Below are 19,721 nucleotides of genomic sequence, written 5' to 3'. Positions count from 1 at the left end.
ATGGACTGACAAGGACTAACCTAAGCTGACCTGACCCCAAGTGTCAAGTGAGTTATTCTCATCACTTGGCTTCCGTCGTCTGTTAACTTTTACAAAAATCTACTGTACATTCAGGATCAAACTAGATCAAAGCTAACTCAAGTTGATGATGCGTCCACTTTCTGTCCACACTTCACACCTATGAAATGCATATTTGTCATAATGTTAGTACTTTCTTCTCTGCAGTTCCACTTTACACAGATACATCTTATATTGATCCTTCCATTATCACAAAATGAATATGTATATCACTTTTTGGTATTGTCCACTTATATCCAGAGAGTGCAGTTAAGTATACCAAAGCTGAATAGCAAATTACCAACAGTTGTTTACATCCAAAGTCAAACATGTAACTGTACACACGTTTACATTTCATACTAAGATAATGTTCATGGTTGTAAGTCTAAATTGGAAATTAGAAATTGTCCAGTTCGTGTAGCATCTATTTAATAGAAAAAATATAACAAGTATATTTTTTTTAGACGGCTATGTTACACAAACATATATAACTGATACTGTGGTGTCAAACAATATATGTACTTTCTGACATTTAATTTTAGCAATTATTTCCCCTCTTGGATTGTGTAAATATGTATTATTCTCTGACAATACGCTGTGAAGGCTTGGTTAATTCACAGTAATTAAAAGATTGACTGTTTGAAAATCTATTCCTTTGATCTCAACCTGAGTGCATTTTAGCCTCAAGTGTTAACTGTTCCAGGTGTGAATAACATCTCGGATGGATTATAAGACAGAAGTGCTAGTTTAATACACATTTATACACAAATATTTTAACATTCTCCTCTTTTTGGGGGTGGAAATAATAGGGTGCCCAGTCAACGAATTTGATCGATTTGGGTTAAAGGAATAATACATGGCTGTATGGCAGATTCCATATAAGAAATTGAAATGTCTGTCAAAATGAATAAATAAATAAAAATAATAATTACTGTTATTTTAAAGATAATCTGTGAATGTTTTGAGGAATAATGATGTTAGAAGAAATTATAAAAATAATTTTTGGATATGATTGTTTCCGTTTAAAGTAGAAATGATTAAAACAAGTTGAAAAAATGCAAAAATTTTGACAGAATTAACTCCCATTTTTTTACACAATGTTTATGTGTTGCAATGCTTTATGTTGACACTTGTATACTGGTATTTACTAGTGTAGTCTGGTTATTCAAACATCCCTGTTCCCAAATTTGTTACTTTTTTTAGTCAAAAACATCTGTGATATATATTTTTTTTCACTTTCAAATATCTTGCTTTATAGCTCAGTGTCTGTCAATAAATCTTATGTCAGGAACATCGCTGTAAAAACTTTCAAAATCATTGTAGGTTCCAATATATGCCAGTTAAAACTGTAAGTCATGCTGTGCATAAGAAAAAACACATGTTGATTCTTTCATTTAACTTTATTCAAGCAATAGTTTTAACTTATATGTTTCCTACATAAGATCTGTCAAACTTGTTTTCTTATGTCTGAAACATTTGAATGTGCTAACAGTTAAAGTTCTTTGACCTGTAGTGAAATCTTGTTAGATGTTAGGCTGCAGTATTTTCCAGGAGTTTTAAAAATGACTTTCAACTGGGATTGGATTTCCAATGTCAGTCAAAAAAAAACAAATATATATTGTCTGTCAAAATATCTTATGTATGAAAAATCTTATGTCAGAATCAAGTCTGTCAAAATCTTATGTCAGAAACTCAATTTGTCTGTCAAATCTTATGTCAGAAATAATAAAGTCTGTCAAATCTTATGTCAGAAAAAATAAAGTCTGTCAAATCTTATGTCAGAAATAATAAAGTCTGTCAAATCTTATGTCAGAAAAAATAAAGTCTGTCAAATCTTATGTCAGAAACAATAAAGTCTGTCAAATCTTATGTCTGAAACAATAAAGTCTGTCAAATCTTATGTCAGAAACATAATATTTAAGGCTTCATTTATTTAAAAAGGATGATGCTCATAATTTTTTTTTTGGTCAAATTGTCTTTATCTTTATTAGTAAAGCATCTATTCAAAAACAGAAGTTCATTGCTTATGATTTTTTCCTAACGTGCTTACGGGAGTTGTTTCACTTTCTTATATGGAATCTGCCGTTACATATTTATATCATTGGAAAGAGGAGAACTAGCCTCATCGAAATATTGATGTGGTCATTTTCTACAGTGGTCACAATTTTCTTAAATTTGGGTCAAAGGTCAAAGTTAAAATTTCAAGGAAAACGCAGAGTCACGTTGAGACAGCTGGTCGCCCCTACATATATGCGTTTATAGCAAAATAAATTTGAATAATTCAAAGGATTATAACTATAGTTTCTATATTTAGGACTACTGTAAATTCAGAAATTATTGCGACAAATGCGACAGAGTTGTAAATGCAATAATTTAAACTCGCATTTTGAAATATTTTATATGAACTAAACAGGATTTTTTCTCAAAATCGTAAAAATTAAAATCGCATTTAAGTCTAAAATGACAAAATCGCTATAATAAATGCATGCAATAATTTCTGAATTTACAGTAATTTGATATTTCTGTCAAATATGGTTCACAATTGACATTTGTACTTCTAGGATGCATTTTTACAATTTTCATTCAGCTATTTAATAACAGTGACCTTGGCCTATTAAAATTTCCAAACTCAGAATTTTACATTAAGATTCGATACAAGTTATCTCTAGAGATGTTTTTTTTAGATATTAACATTTATAAGTTGCCCTCTCAAAATGTTACTTTTCCATCTTTTAATAGAAGGTGTTCGTATGATTTTGTGGGTAAATATCCAATTTTCTTTGGGTGAGTGTGGAAGCACATTAAATTGTACTTAGTTCCAAAACTTGTGTAATATTAACCCAAAATGGATTGAATTAGCAGGTCTGAGTATATCTTTGCTTTATAGAAATAAGAAAAACTGCAAATGGTGAAAAAGGGGGAGGGTTTCTGTTAAAGTTATGAAAATAAATGACAATTAGAAACAGGTTAATACTCCATCTTACACACTTATATCAAGTGTACTGTATATGAGTTATTTAGCATAAATTGGCCTACAATTGACATGAAGTTAAAGATTATCTACAAAAAGAGTATTATGAACAGCATCAATGTTTTTTACAAACACTTGTAAACATCAATTTTCCGTTCGTCCCTGTGTCCTGCTTCAGGTTAAAGTTTTTGGTCAAGGTAGTTTTTGATGAAGTTGAAGTCCAATCAGCTTGAAACTTAATACACATGATCCCTATGATATGATCTTTCTAATTTTAATGCCAAATTAGAGTTTTGACCCCAATTTCACGGTCCACTGAACATAGAAAATGATAGTGCAAAATGATAGTGCGAGTGGGGCATCCTTGTACTATGGACACATTCTTGTTTAAATCGCATTTGATGCAAGTCGCAGAATGTGAGCATACAGAATACAATCTGATGGTGGCGGCAGCAACATCGTTAACTATTTGTATAGCTTTATATTTCAGAGGGTAGAGGAATTGGATGATTCATACTTAGTATATAGGTCCATTGTGTTACGAAGTTTCCGTCTGTCATATAATCATTGTCCTTGACCTCATTTTCATGGTTCAGTGGCAAAAGTTAAGTTTTTGTCTTTTGGTCTGTTTTTTTAATACTGTATGCAATAGGTCACCTATATTTGGTGTATGGAAATATTTTACGATGTACATGTCAGTCTGGCAGGTTTTATATGACCTTGACCGCATTTTAACGATTCATTGCTCAATGTTATGTTTTTGTGTTTTGGTCTGTTTTTCTAAAACTGTATGCAATAGGTCAACTATATTTGGTGTATGGAAATATTTTACGATGTACATGTCAGTCTGTCAGGTTTTATTTGACCTTGACCACATTTTCACGGTTCGTTGCTCAATGTTAAGTTTTTGTGTTTTGGTCTGTTTTTTGTCGAGCCTTCGACTTTTGTCGAAAAAGCGAGACATAGCGATCCTACATTCCGTCGTCGGCTGCGTCCACAAATATTCACTCTGTGGTTAAAGTTTTTGAAATTTTAATAACTTTCTTAAACTATCCTGGATTTCTACCAAACTTGGACAGAAGCTTGTTTATGATCATAAGATAATATTCAAAAGTAAATTTTGTAAAAAAAAAATTCCATTTTTTCCGTATTTTACTTATAAATGGACTTAGTTTTTCTGCCAGGAAACATTACATTCACTCTGTGGTTAAAGTTTTTGAAATTTTAATAACTTTCTTAAACTATCCTGGATTTGTACCAAACTTGGACAGAAGCTTGTTTGTGATCATAAGATAGTATCCAGAAGTAAATTTTGTAAAAAAAAATTTCCATTTTTTCCGTATTTTACTTATAAATGGACTTAGTTTTTCTGCCAGGAAACATTACATTCACTCTGTGGTTAAAGTTTTTGAAATTTTAATAACTTTCTTAAACTATCCTGGATTTGTACCAAACTTGGAAAGAAGCTTGTTTGTGATCATAAGATAGTATCCAGAAGTAAATTTTGTAAAAAAAAAATTCCATTTTTTCCGTATTTTACTTATAAATGGACTTAGTTTTTCTGCCAGTTAACATTACATTCACTCTGTGGTTCAAGTTTTTAAAATTTTAACAACTTTCTTAAACTATCCTGGATTTGTACCAAACTTGGACAGAAGCTTGTTTATGATTAAAAGCTAGTATCTAAAAGGAAATTTTGTTAAAATATTTTTCCATTTTTTCCGTATTTTACTTATAAATGGACTTAGTTTTTCTTCCAGTTAACATTACATAACAGTTTAAGTTTTTATTTAAAACATTTATTAGATTCATAAACTATCCTGGATTTTTACCAAACTTGGACAGAAGCTACTTACAATCAAAAGATAGTATAGAGAGGAATATTTTTATTAATTTTTTTCCTCATTTTTGTTGAGCCTGTGATAAACAGCAGAAGTAGGCGAGACACTAGGTTCCGCGGAACCCTTACGAATTTTTCTTAAATTTTAAGCATTAGGTCAACTATATTTGGTGTATGGAATGATTGTAAGGTGTATATGTCTGTCTGGCAGGTATCGTCTGACCTTCACCTCATTTTCATGGTTCATTGGTCAATGTTCAGTTTTCATGGTTCACTTTGTTTCTTAGAAACTATAAGCAATAGGCCAACTATATTTGATAAATGGAATGATTTTAAGGTGTACATGTCTGTCTGGCAGGGTTCATCTGACCTTGACTTCATTTTCATGGTTCATTGGTCAAAATGTAATTTCCAAGGTTTGGTCTATTTCTTTTATACTATAAGCAATAGGTCATCTATATTCGGTGTATGGATTGATTGTATTGAAGGTGTAAATGTATTTCCAGCTTGGTTTTCTGACCTTGACCTCATTTTCTTGGATCATAAATGTTAAATAGTGATACTTGTAGTTAAAATTTATATTTAGGACTATCAACATAAAATCAATTGTCATTATAGTAGGCAAGACATTTCAGCGTGTGCACTCTTGTTTATGTTACAGTGTTGTACTTCAACTGCAGATCATTTTTCACTTAGCAGATTTGAGATATCTGTTTTTGTTTTAGAGATAATGCGGTTTGAAATTTTGCGAGCGGGGGCATGTATTTCTGAATCAACAACAGCTAGCCACCTAAATTTTTCAGAAATTGAAGAGTTTAACATGGTTATATGTTTGACTAATTACCAAAAACATTCAATGAAAACCCCCCAAAAAATGCAATTTGAAATTTTCATGTTTTGCATTGACTTTGTAAGCTTCATAAGTTCTATTTATACAATTGATATTGCACCATTTTTTGGACTTAGTCAAATGGGGTCATTTGGTATATCAAATTGAACGTCGAAATGAGCTCTACTCTAAAATGAAAATTTTGAACCCCCTTTTCATCCCAGTGAGAAGGGTGGGGTCATTTAGTGCAAAAATTAAAACTTCTAACATGGTTTGGTTGTTGCTTATCAAATGAAAGTCCATAAATCGTACATTTCAAATATAAAGTTTTAGTCCCCCAAAAATGGGTTGGGTGGGGTCATTGAGTGCAAAAATTAAATTGTCTTCCAAGGTAAGATTGTTGTATATCAAATAAAAGGTCATAATGTGTTCATTTCAAATATAAAATTCCTGTCCTCCAAAAATGAGTTGAATGGGGTTATTAAGTGCTTAAATCAAACTTTCTTGAAGATGGTGTTGTCGCATATCAATTGAAAGATCACCAAGTATACATTACAAATATCATACATCCGATTTTCGAAAATTTAGGTGGATAGGGTCATTAAGTGAGAAAAGTGAAAAGTTTAAGAAGGTATGCTCGTAGCATATGAAATGAAAGGTTGAAAAGAATGCATTACAAATATCAGACTTTACAGCTCTTTTCATAATGACATCTGCAAACAATATAAGTAGGCGGAGTTAAACCTGTGTATAGGTAAATTTGATTATTTGATAATGTCCAATCAAATTTAAATATAATGTATACAAGTTTAAATCCGCCTTTTTATATTGTTTTCAGATGTCAGTCTTAATTACAATGCTTGAGCAAACATTGATACAAACAAAGCAAGCAAGCCAAACAAACCTTTGTCTTTCAAGCAATATGAAAAGAGCTGTAAAGGGAAAGAGATACTAGTTTTATAATTAAGTTTCATTTATAGCTAAATGTTTACGAAATCAATTCGTGATCAAATGGTGCCAATTTTGCTCGTCCGATTAACTCACATTTTTGTTTTCATATGATTGGACCATATTTTTTATAACATTTTTGTATAAGGTCGCTAGAATTGTCTCATACTATCATAGCTAAAAATATCTAGTTCAGAGAGTGACAGTACTGAGGGTTTCCAGTCCCTAGCTTGTCACATATTTGGGATGAACAATAAAATGTGAATCAAGTTTGTATGTTTTAAATTATACCACATTAAAAACAAAATTTATTAGTAAATAGTTTATTATGCTTAAATAATTGAAAAGAAAACAAGCTTTCAAATTGGCTTCATGGTGCCCTCGTACAATTAAAATTTTATAAACTACATTGAACAATGATATGGTAATAAAAATGTTTTTTGTACTTTTAAATGAAAAGATGTAATAAAAAGATCGAGAAGTTTCTCTTATATTTGCAAACAAATGAATTTTTAGTTGTGATGTTTCGATCAGTGACTGTCTATCCATTTACCTTATGTCGACTTTCTGACATTTGTATGCAATAAATATATGTTTCTATGCTCTTATGTCAAATATTAATATCGATATGCTGACCGAAATTTGTCATAAGATTTTCAAAATGTCAATATTTATTGATTTCAAGTTTATACTTATTTTTTTCCAAATTTAATCGTAAGAAAATGTATAAATATATTCATTATATCTCTATTTTCAGCTGGTTTATTTCATTAACAAAATATTTTTCTTTCTTTAAACATGTCGTTCATAAACAGTGTGTTAATTAAAAGGCATGCGCCCAATTTGATATGTGTAGGATTTCATATCTTGCATATTACTATCTGTCGGGACAGAATATAAATTTTATAAATTATAAATTTTACCTGTGCACACCTGGTTCACTCAGCAGGGAAGCTATGCATGGATATCCGCAATGGTAATGTTAAATTTGTAAGGTCGTCTGGAAGTCGTTAGAATACCCGAATGTGCCACTTTTACACAACCTCTGGCAATAATTTATTAAGCCATGCCGATTTATCAAATTAGGGATGAACATACAATAACTAAAAGTAGTTTTACCAAAAACATATATATACCTCATTTTGACACTGAAAGAACCTTTGGTATGTCATGCTTGTTTTGGGACTTTGTGGTATGTGATATCACGTGGTAATTTGTATCGAGATGCTGTCAAGATGGCGTCTTGTCGAAAATTGATAGTCAGATTTAAAAATCTATTTTGATCACTTACCCAGGAGAATAAAATGTTAATATTAATGATTGTATGCATATTTCTTACGAAGTTTCCCTTTAAAGAATACAAAATTGATGATGTCACCTCCCTTTCCAATCCAAGTATAGACCCGATTACATTTTTAAAACAACTTTTTTTTGCTGTTTTTTATATATAAAGTCTACTTGCAATAGATGAGTGTTTATAAAAACTGACCTTATTATTCTATTCATTGGTCCTCTGCATGTTAGAACAGCACAAACTGTAATATATTCTCAGTCATTTCCATCAAAAGCAGCATGTCCAATATGGCGTAATATTCTTTTTTTGTTTCCCGCTTGGTATCACGCCCAATACGCATGTGAAGTAACCCGGATATTCATTACTTGTCATAATTTTATACCTTATGACTTGTTATCAGAGATCAAGGACACTTATCATTCCTTCTGTGACTTTGTTTTACTAAATGAAAAGTTAACTGAACTTAAAAATTATACAAGATATATTTTTAAAATTGATATCTTATCAGAATTTTGTAAAATCAATATCTTATCAGAATTTTGTACTTTGTTTCTTATTATTTTCAATTTGTATGCACAAGTTGTTTCAGGTCATGATAGATTTATAAGAATAAAGGTTTTTAAAACTGACCTTTTGTTTGTAAATGAATAAAAGGAATAAAAGGGCATTGTAATTAAGCCCCATCATGTCTCTGATTGTTTAGTGATCATGGCAGTTGTCATAATAAACAATCAATAAAATAATTTTATAAATCTACATTGAACAATGATATGGTAATCAGGTAATAAAAATGTTTTTGTACTTTTAAATGAAAAGATGTAATAAAAAGATCGAGAAGTTTCTATCATATTTGCAAACAAAAGAATTATGCCCCTTTATAAATGGAAAAAATTCTAAATCTGTCGTTTCTCTTCTCTAACTTTAGTTTGCCTCAACCAAATGTTATGAATTTTATACACAGTGCTTATTACCTCAAAACACAGATCAAGTTCGAAATTGGGTAGCGTCACTTTTTACCGTTCTTGAGTTATGCCCCTTTATAAATGGGATAATTAGTACATTGACTCATGCATATTTACAAGCGGGGCATCTGGACACATTCTCCATTTATTTTTTAATTTTCTGTTTTTTTTGTCGAGCCTGCGACTTTTGTCGCGGAAAGCTCAACATAGGGATGGTGATCCGGCGGCGGCGTTAGCTAACTTCTTAAAAGCTTTATATTTTAGAAGGTGGAAGACCTGGATGCTTCATACTTTGTGTATAGATGCCTTATGTTACGAAGTGTCCGTCTGTCACATGTCCTTGACCTCATTTTCATGGTTCAGTGACTACTTGAAAAAAAGTTGTGATTTTTTGTAATGTTAATTTCTCTCTTATTATGAGAAATAGGATAACTATATTTGGTATGTGCGTACCTATCAAAGTCCTCGTGCCCGTCAGACAGTTTTCACTTGACCTCGACCTCATTTCATGGATCAGTGAACAAGGTTAAGTTTTGGTGGTCAAGTCCATATCTCAGATACTATAAGCAATAGGTCTAGTACATTCGGTGTATAGAAGGATTGTAAGGTGTACATGTCCAACTGGCAGGTGTCATCTGACCTTGACCTCATTTTCATGGTTCAGTGGTTATAGTTAAGTTTTTGTGTTTTGGTCCGTTTTTCTTATACTTTATGCAATAGGTCTACTATATTTGGTTTATGGAATGATTGTAAGGTGACTGGTATACATGTCCAACTGGCAGGTGTCATCTGACTTTGACCTCATTTTCATGGTTCAGTCTGTGGTCAAAGTTAAGTTTTTTAAGTTTTGGTCTTTTTTCTTATACTATATGCAATAAGTCAACTATATTTGGTGTATGGAAATATTCTATGATGTACATGTCAGTCTCGCAGGTTTTATTTGACCTTGACTTCATTTTCAGGGTTCATTGCTCAGTGTTAAGTTTATGTGTTTCTGTCTGTTTTTCTTAAACCATAAGCAATAGGTCAACTATATTTGTTGTATGGTAGGATTGTAAGCTGTTCATGTCTGCCTGGCAACGTTCATCTGACCTTGACCTCATTTTCTTGATTCATTGGTCAATGTTTAGTTTTCTTGGTTAAGTCTGTTTCTTAGAAACTATAAGCAATAGGTCAACTATATTTAGTGTATTGAATGATTGTAAGGTGTACATGTATTTCTCGTTTGATTTATATGACCTTGACTTCATTTTCTTTGATCATGTTAAGTTTATGTAATAGTTGTAGTAAAGCTTTCATTTAGGACTATCAATGGTTAGTAAAGAAGGCGAGACATTTCAGCATGTGCACTCTTGTGTTCCAGAGTTACTGAACTTGAACCATTTCAATTAAGACAATTTTTCACAACCTGCACTAACTCCAGTTTATCTAAATTGATTTCCTGAAAACTTTATGTTATTGTTGGGTTTGATAAATTTTTATTATATTTATGCCCCGGCATATATAGCTGAGGGGGTATTAAGTTTTACCCTTGTCCGTATGTCTCGAAATTGGTTTCCGTTCTTAAACTTTAGTTTGCCTCGACCAAATGTTTTGAAACTTATACACAATGCTTATTACCACAAAACACAGATCAAGTTTGAATTCAGGTCGCGTCACATTTTACTTTCAAGAGTTATGCCCCTTGACAAATGGAAAAATTGCTGAATTTTTCGTTTCCGTTCTCTAACTTAATTAATAAAGTTTGCTTCAACCAAATGTTATGAAACTTATACACAATGCTCATTACCACAAAACACAGATCAAGTGTGAATTTGGGTGGCATCACTTTTACTGTTCTAGAGTTATGCGCTTTACAAATGGAAAAATTGCTGAATTTTTATACGCCCGGACGGGACTTATTATGGTATACAAATGTCTGGTGTCCGTCCGTCTGTCTGTCCGGCATAAACATGTCGCACCGTAACTTGAGAATGACTTCTCCAAATTTCATGAAACTTAACATAGTTGTTTCTTATGATGGTCAAACGATCTGTATACTTTTTGGTGAAAATAAGATTAAAACTTTTTGAGTTACGGGACTTAGTAACTAAAACAGGTGTGTGTTATTTTTCACATGTCGCGCCATATCTCAAAAACAGTTTATGATTATTGCTTAAAATTTTACACACTTCTTAGTTATATTAATCTTAAGATCTGTATACTTTTTGGTGATGATTCAAAATTTCATTTTAGAGATATTGAGTATTTTGTTAAAAAAGGGGGAGGGGTTTTTCACATGTTGTGCCGTATCTCAAAAACAGTTTTTGATTATTGCTTAAAACTTTACACACTTCTTAGTTATATTAATCTAAAGATCTGTATACTTTTTGGATTTGATTCAAAATTTTATTTTTGAGATATTGATTTTTTTTTTTTAAAAGGGGGGTTTTCACATGTCGCGCCGTATCTCAAAAACGATTTATGATTACTGCTTAAAATTTTACACACTTCTTAGTTATATTAATCTAAAGATCTGTATACTTTTTGGTTTTGATTCTAAATTTTATTTTAGAGATATTGAGTTTTTTGTAAAAAAAAAAAGGGGGTTTTCGCATGTCACGCCATATGTCAGAAACTATTTATGCTTATTGCATAAAAATTCACACACAAGATGACGGGCGTATCATGCGCTCATGGCGCAGCTGTTTATTCGTTTCTGTTCTCTAACTTAAGTTTGCCTCAACCAAATGTTATGAATCTTATACACAATGCTTATTACTACAAAACACAGAACAAGTTTGAATTTGGGTGGCGTCATTTTTACCTTTCTAGAGTTATGCCCCTTTACAAATGGAAAAAAATGCTGAATTTTTCGTTTCCGTTCTCTGACTTAAGTTTGCCTCCACCAAATGTTATAAAACTTATACACAATGCTTATTACCACAAAACACAGATCAAGTATAAATTTGGGTAGCTTCACTTTTATCGTTCTTGAGTTATGTCCCTTTTTAACGTTATATGCAAGCAGGGGCATCATCTGTGTCCACATTTATCTGATATGTTGTTCCAGAGTTATGAGACTTTAAATGTCTGAATTAAGTAAATTTTTCACATGTTGTGCCATAACTTGAGTTTGCTTGGATTGATTTACTGGCAACTGTACATTATTGTTGGAATTGGTGAATATAACAAACTCATCCATATAAAAAAAAATCTAATTTGTCTTTCCAGAGTTATGGGACCATAAAATAAATTGAAGGCATTTTTATGCCCCCGCCGTAGCGGAGGGGGCATTAAGTTTTACCCTTGTCCGTCTGTACGTATTTAACAGTCATATTTGAAACAATATTTATAGATCCAAGGGTATCCTCATACATGTTTTTCTACATAGTCATTGTATTTGCTTTAGCTCTGATTAAATGCTTTCTAAATATCTCATTTTATTTTTGCTACAATTTCCATATGCACAAAAATGGGCTTATCATACACGCAGAGTGACTCTTGGTGCAGTTGCTTATTTCAGGATATTAGCAGAAACTCAGGTTCTACATTTGTATTTGAATAAGCCTAAATTGAGTGTGCTGTGACAATTTTTCAAATGAATAGAGTAAGATTCATACTCTGACTCCAGGGGGTTATCTTCTAAGTAACCTTTGAGGAATGTATCTACCCATCATATTGATCCCTTTCCCACTGCAGTTTTTTGCTCGCTGCTGTGGTGGCAATAGTTTGGTTTCGCATTTTGGCCCCTGTGAATTTTTCAAATATGAAAGTTATTGTGCAATAAAATTGATTTTTTAGATAGCTGAAAAATGATAAAGCCTTCAAAGTGGGTTTATATGAACATCAAGATTGTTTTTTTCATGTTTTATAGGCCATTTTCTGTTGGATAGTCCGTATTTTCACATCCCTACTGGTCATAGGTCCAGATATCATTGTAGTGTTTTCCAACAAATATGTTGGGCTCAAATTTTTCGATTCAACTTTATGGAAATATGAGGTGAAATGCATATGATTTTTATTTGACCTCTTGAAAGAAAAATGTCAATGGTTTCTGAAAAGGTTTCACTCAAATGGATTGAAATTTTACTTTCGACCAAATATTGGGGACTTATGTGACCATTTTCACCCCCTTTTTTGCAATATTTTGTATCAAATAAATGCAGATTGTTGCCATGGTTACACCTAAAAGAGATTATTTTTCACAATTTTTTCGATACATATACCTGGAACAAACAGTAAGGCTTATTTATTAAAAAGCAAGAGAAAGAAGGTGGTTAAAAATTATGAGTGTCAATTTTATGTTTTTTTCCTAACTGTATTGCTACCTTTATAAAGACAGGTCAAAAACAGTATTCATTTTAGGGTGCAAATATAAAGAATGTCAAAACTAGAATTCTTTGTTAATAATTGCATAGATCATATTACATAATAATGTATCTAATTACCTATGTTTAGACATCAATATGGTCTTTCTCATTCCCTGTCCCTTTTTAGTGTAGCAAGTTGTTTTCAAATACTGTATCTTTGTTTACAGGCAGTTCAAGCAGCAGAAAACCTAGGATATCCTCTGTTGATTAGAGCAGCATTTGCCTTGGGTGGTCTGGGTTCCGGTTTTGCTGACAACAAGGAACAGTTGGTGTCTCTAGTGACCTCAGCCTTTGCTCACACCAGTCAAGTTTTGATAGACAAATCCTTAAAAGGATGGAAGGAAGTAGAGTATGAAGTCATCAGAGATGCCTTTGACAATTGTATCACGGTGAGTATAATTATTGGATACATTGGTTCTATTGTATGTCTGAGGTCATATCAGTGATGAAGGATGGATAGGAGAACCCATGTATTCTGTTTAAATAGAAGTTACAAATAGTCATTTGTCTGATGTCTTTTTATATTTATTATGCCCAAGACGCATGGGAGGGGGCATTTATTGTTATCCTTGTCCGTCTGTACGTACGTCCCAAAATTGGTTTCCATTCTTAGTTTAGTTTAACTTTAGTTTACTTCAACCAAATTAATGTAGTGAAACTTATACACAATGCTTATTACCACAAAACACAGATCAAGTTCTAATTTGGGTTGTGTCACATTTATCGTTCTTGAGTTATGCCCCTTTATAGGGTTATATGCAAGCAGGGGCATCATCTGTGTCACATGGAAACATTCTCCATTTATTTTTACAGAAACATAACATTTTAACCTTTTATTTCAATATATTTTGAACAGCTATTTAGAAAAGTTTATCTTCACTATGTTGCTATTATTGACTTGATGAAAGGATAGCTACTTAATTGTTCTTATTGTCCCGGTGCAATGTGTTGTGGGGGACATAGAAATACCAGCCGTTCCTCAGGTCTTGATAACACTCGCGCATGTACAATTCTTGCCAGATTTTTATAAATCTTATATCATATGTTTATATCAGCATTTTCTCGTACAAGTTTGAAAATCAGTACAGATTAACAATTTTTAAAAGAGTTATGCCCCTTGGAAATATTAATTATATGGAAAAGAGAGGCGAAAGATACCAAAAGGGACATTCAAACTCATAAGTTGAAAATAGACTGACAATGCCATGGCAAAAAAAGAAACCGACCAAAAGACAAACAACAGTACACAAAACACAGCATAACACTATTTTAAAGGATAAAAGTTTACTCCTCATATAAAAATAAATATTGACATGATTTTTGTTCTCATCTATCCCAAAAAATCATTGATAATCTATTTGTTTATAACATAATTTTTAAAAAGAATATGGTTTTGTAAATTACCAATCCATCATAAAACAAAAAAATCATTTAAATTTTTGTATTTAAAAAAAAACAAACTCTGCTTTAAGTGAAATTTTGGGCAATGGGACATTTAGTACCACTGTTCTATAGCTAGTGATTGAGTTTTTAATGTTCAAATATCCCATGTGAGTAATAAAAGGAGGCATATTAAATTGGTAAATATACACTGGAGTTTAAACAATAAAACTGAGAATTATATATATTCAAAACCATCACTAACTCGCATGTCATGTAGACAGGTGGATATAACTTTCTATACTGTGGATTCATTTATTTTCGTGGATAATGTATTTCATGGATTGAAGAAAAATTGTATTTTCATGGATATTGAATTTAGTGGTTTTGTTAAAATCTGCATACAAGCCTATGAAAAATATGTACTTCATTGAACATCAAATTTCGTGGTTTACCTATACCCAAAAAATCCTCAAAAATTGGTATTCCACGAATAATAATCTGCAGTTTTTATACGCCCGTTTACGGGACATATTATGGTATACCATTGTCCGTCTGTCCTTCCGTCGTCAACATGTCGGACATTAACTCAAAAACACTTTAACTAATTTGCATAAAACTTTGGTGAATTGTTTATATCTATTGACGTGAGCTCCCTTTCGTTTTTTATAAATTTTAGATTTTGCTTTTCCGAGTTATGGGGTTTTATTCATTAAAAAAGGGGGATTTTCCAGTTTTCTGACAATAACTCAAGAATGCTTTCACCAACTTGCAAGAAATTTTGGTTAATTGTTTATATCTATTGACATGAGCTCCCTTTTGATTTTTATAAATTTTAGATTTTATGTTTCCAAGTTACTGGGTTTTATTCATAAAAAAAGGGGGGATTTTCCAGTTTTCGGACAACAACTCAAAAATGCTTTCAGCAGTTCTCATGAAACTTTGATGAATTGTTGATATCTATTGATGTAAGCTCCCTTTAGAATTTTGTAAACTTTAGATTTTACATTTCTGTGTAATGGGGTTTTATTAACCCTTTCACCGATAGCTGCCCAGACAGAAGCTACTCTGAGACGATGGCTTCCCTGGCTACTATTACTCAAGTAGGAGATCTTCATAATTAATATCAATAAAAACTTGTCTGTAGTTATTTATGTCTTTATTTCATTCACTTACACCATGTTCACAGTTTTGTTCATGTTTTAATAATTTTTTCTTCATAAAATATTCAAATTTTCAATTTTTCGGCATTATCTAGGTGAAATTCTCAAAATTCTGCTCTATGACCCAAAATCGTAATTTTTTTACCCAAAACGACATTTTATGTCAAAAAAGGATACTAGTTTGGCTTCAATTCTTCCATATTCTTTCAAAAAAAATGTTCCCTCATTTCAAATTCTCGTAAATTCCGTAAATTTCCTCTGATTTTGACACGGTTTTCAACAAACGGAAGCGCCATGTTTACACTTTCATCCGGGTATTCAACAGAGAAAGATAACTCGTGTTTGCACTGTTTTGAGCGGGAAATATAAAAGAGGTATTCCGATCCCGGTAAAACGGGACTCATCGTCAGCTGTCTGAAGTGTGAATCCCGGTAAACCGGGACTCATCGGCGAAAGGGTTAATTAAAAAAGGGGGGATTTTCCAGTTTTCAAACAATAACTCAAAAATGCTTTCAGCAATTCTTATGAAACTTTGGTGAATTGATTATATCTATTGATGTAAGCTCCCTTTAGAATTTTATAAATTTTATTTGTTTATAGTCTGACAACAGATTTACTAAGTATTGCGCAACAGCATAGTGTATTTCACAACAGCAAGAAATCTTTAATTGAATATAAATTCAATTCATATAACCAATTTCAAGTTCTTTGACTACATTTATTCAGAAACCTATAATATGTCAAATATTTAAATTCAGACCTGTATCAAGCTTGAATATTGTGTCCATTTTTGCCCCAACTGTTCAGGGTTGGACCTCTGCGGGCGTATCCAGCTGCGCTCAGCGAAGCAGTTTATTGTTAATATTTTTATCTTAAAAGATGAGAATTTTGAGAAAATACCTTATTTTTTTATGCAGGTATGTAACATGGAGAATGTTGATCCATTAGGAATTCATACTGGGGAATCAATAGTCGTAGCACCCAGTCAGACACTTACCAACACAGAATATAACATGTTGAGGACTACTGCCATTAAAGTCATCCGTCATCTCGGCATCGTCGGAGAGTGTAATATTCAGTATGCTCTCAATCCTGAATCTCATGAGGTAATTAACCTTTCTGTACTCACTTAATGGACCCTAAGGTATGTATGTCATGACATAGTTTAATATGTGAAAAGGTTGAAGAGGACCTGTTAAGATAGATCAAGTGTTGAAATCTTGATTTATTAAGGATGTCTGGTAAATTGACATCTTTTGCTGTGTAGCAAGAAAATAGGTTCCCTATTCATCAATTTGTTTTCTTTTTATTTTCTAAAAGCACATCAAAGGGCTATCTTCTCATATTTTATTAAAAAATTCTTTCTTTCAGTTTTTATTCTTTTCACACAAAATTGATTTTTCCAATTATATGTTAGTTCAATTCTGTAAGAAATGATATAAGAAATGGACTGCTTATGTTTCTGTAACATTTTGTTTTTACCTGTAGGTGTGTTGTAATCAGATTTGCTATAATTTCAGTACTACATAATAGAGGTGAATGCCCGATTGTCTCGAAGCTCAGCTTTGGCCAGCAAGGCAACAGGATATCCTTTGGCTTATATAGCAGCTAAACTATCTCTTGGTATACCACTTCCAGAACTTAGGAACTCTGTAACTAACTCTGAGAAGACACCAACCACAGCTTGTTTTGAACCTAGTTTAGATTACTGTGTTGTCAAAATTCCTCGTTGGGATCTGAAGAAGTTCTCAAGGGTTTCTACCAAGGTGAGTAGTATTGTGAACCAAATAGAAACAATTAAAAATATGACAAATTTCCATGAAAATTGGTAAAGAGTTAGATTCTGTCTTCCATTTAACACATATATATGTACATATATTTCCATTGTTTAAATAGTTTTCTTTATAAAAACACACAAGTCGGATTGAATTGAATGTCTTTAAAACAAAGATTTTACAGTAATAGTTCAATATTTAGACTATTTAAGGTAGCACTACAGTCAGAATTTTCTGACTCCAACCAACATTCTTTAAAGATTAATTTCTCCAAAACTACTCAATGGATTTTCAAAATCTTTAACTCATTTTAAAGCTGAAATATTACTCTTTCTTAATCTATAGATAAATTATTTTTGGTATGATAAATCTCAAAATATAGCTCATTAATTGCCAAAAAAGTGGTCTTCCAACTTGGATGGAAATGGCACATTCAGGTCAAATGGTAGTAAAAATTTGTTTTCATCCCTTTAATCAACCATATACAATCTACAAAACCATGTCTCAGATTTTTGGTATATGCCTCCAGTAAGAAGATATATCGATTTAACTGCGTAGTGCCAAACCTCATTTCACCTTTCATCTTTGGAGACCTATAAATTCATTTAAAAACAAATTATCCAAAAACTGGGACACGGTATTGTAGAAAATACTCCCTTTAATCACATGTATTAAAGTCAAGCCAAAGGGGGTACCCATAAAGTTTATATTTTCATTTTTTCCTAACAAATCTCATGAAAAATTGTTCTGAGAAATGACCTAAAAACGGAATTCCCCCTTAGAACCCCTATAAATGCAACATAAATACAAAAATGCCACAGGGAACACCCCAGGAGTGTTCTGACACCATTGCTTTATAATAGAACCACACACTTTGTGTCTTTGATGCTCTAATGCTGTAAATTTTACATTATGTGTGGCACTGTGCAACACTTAACTTGGCATTTGGCGGGAGTTTGACGTCACAGATTTGACCAACATCTGTGATGTAGTAATTAAATATAGACAAAGCTCCGCCTCTGTCCAGACAGTCTAAGATAAGAGAATAACAGGATTGACCAGCTGCATATAATCAATATTTAACATCATTATTCTCACTATAAAGAATAATTTTCATTTGTATTTTAAAAAGAAATATACTATTACTGAAATTAGCTAGAACATTAAAATTGTGCATCAAAAGACATGTTCATAAAAAGATCCAAGACCATCCCCTTCTTTAAAAAAAGACAACCCCACATGATTTTTGAGTTTTATGGAATTGAAAAATTTCACATAAACTTAAAATTGGTTAAAATGCCTAAAACTGTATTTAAATGTAGAAGACAAAATAGAAGAAATTTATACAGGCAGTCAGAGGCTTTCAAAGATACTTTCACTCTTTTCCATATTTTTTTTCATTTTTGGTAGATTTCTTCCCTTTAGATTTTTGCCTTTTCATATTGTTTATCTTTTTCTCTGTTTATAAACATGTTATATAAATTACTTTTGTTGCAATACAATGAGATAAGACCACAATATTTATCTTGTGGTCAGGGATTAAAAGCTGGACACTGGTATCAACAGATGATTGACATATTAGCCCCTCCCAAATGCCTATATATTTAGATTGATTACCATGTGCTTTTATTTACATAAGTTCATTATCAATTTACTCCCTGTTGTGATATGATAATGACTTTGGGATTTTTACAAACTGTGCAGAATAATACTTAATTTGAAATTATGTGATAAAAAAAATATCTTCAAAAAATCATTGTTAGACTGTAGTGCTACCTTAATTTAAAGTTTCTGATTTTTTGAAAGAAAGACTATTTGTACATCTGTTTAATTATAGAGTATATAGATGTCTCTTTGATACAACAGAACAGGATAAGTTACTTCCCTTACTCAACATACAAAAAAACTACTCTTTTTTAGCTCACCTGGCCCAAAGGGCCAAGTGAGCTTTTCTCATCACTTGGCATCCGTCGTCCGTCGTCGTCGTTAACTTTTTACATTTTGAACTTCTTCTAGAGAACCACTGAATGGAATGAAACCAAACATGGCATGAATGTTCCTTATGAGTTGCTGACCAAGTGTTGTTACTTTGTAGCCAATCCATCATCCAAGATGGCCACCAGCGGGGGACTTAATTTAACATAGGACCC

At 32.1% G+C, this 19,721-nt stretch overlaps 1 protein-coding gene across 3 annotated transcripts in view; it reads left to right on the top strand.

The window, feature by feature from the left end:
* LOC127719905 (CAD protein-like) overlaps positions 1-19,721 on the top strand; it is a 106,907-nt gene that overhangs the window by 36,330 nt on the left and 50,856 nt on the right. For all 3 annotated transcript variants that reach the window (XM_052226262.1, XM_052226261.1, XM_052226260.1), the window contains exons 13-15: positions 13,421-13,642; positions 16,714-16,902; positions 17,317-17,562. In XM_052226262.1, coding sequence (XP_052082222.1) covers positions 13,421-13,642; positions 16,714-16,902; positions 17,317-17,562 — 657 coding nt within the window. The remainder of the gene's footprint in view (positions 1-13,420; positions 13,643-16,713; positions 16,903-17,316; positions 17,563-19,721) is intronic.

This window comes from Mytilus californianus, unplaced genomic scaffold (genome assembly GCF_021869535.1).
Source record: "Mytilus californianus isolate M0D057914Y unplaced genomic scaffold, xbMytCali1.0.p SCAF_11, whole genome shotgun sequence".
Taxonomy (NCBI): Eukaryota; Metazoa; Mollusca; class Bivalvia; order Mytilida; family Mytilidae; genus Mytilus; species Mytilus californianus.
The sequence above is the reverse complement of the archived record's forward strand: the minus strand, read 5'-3'. Positions and strand labels throughout refer to the sequence as shown.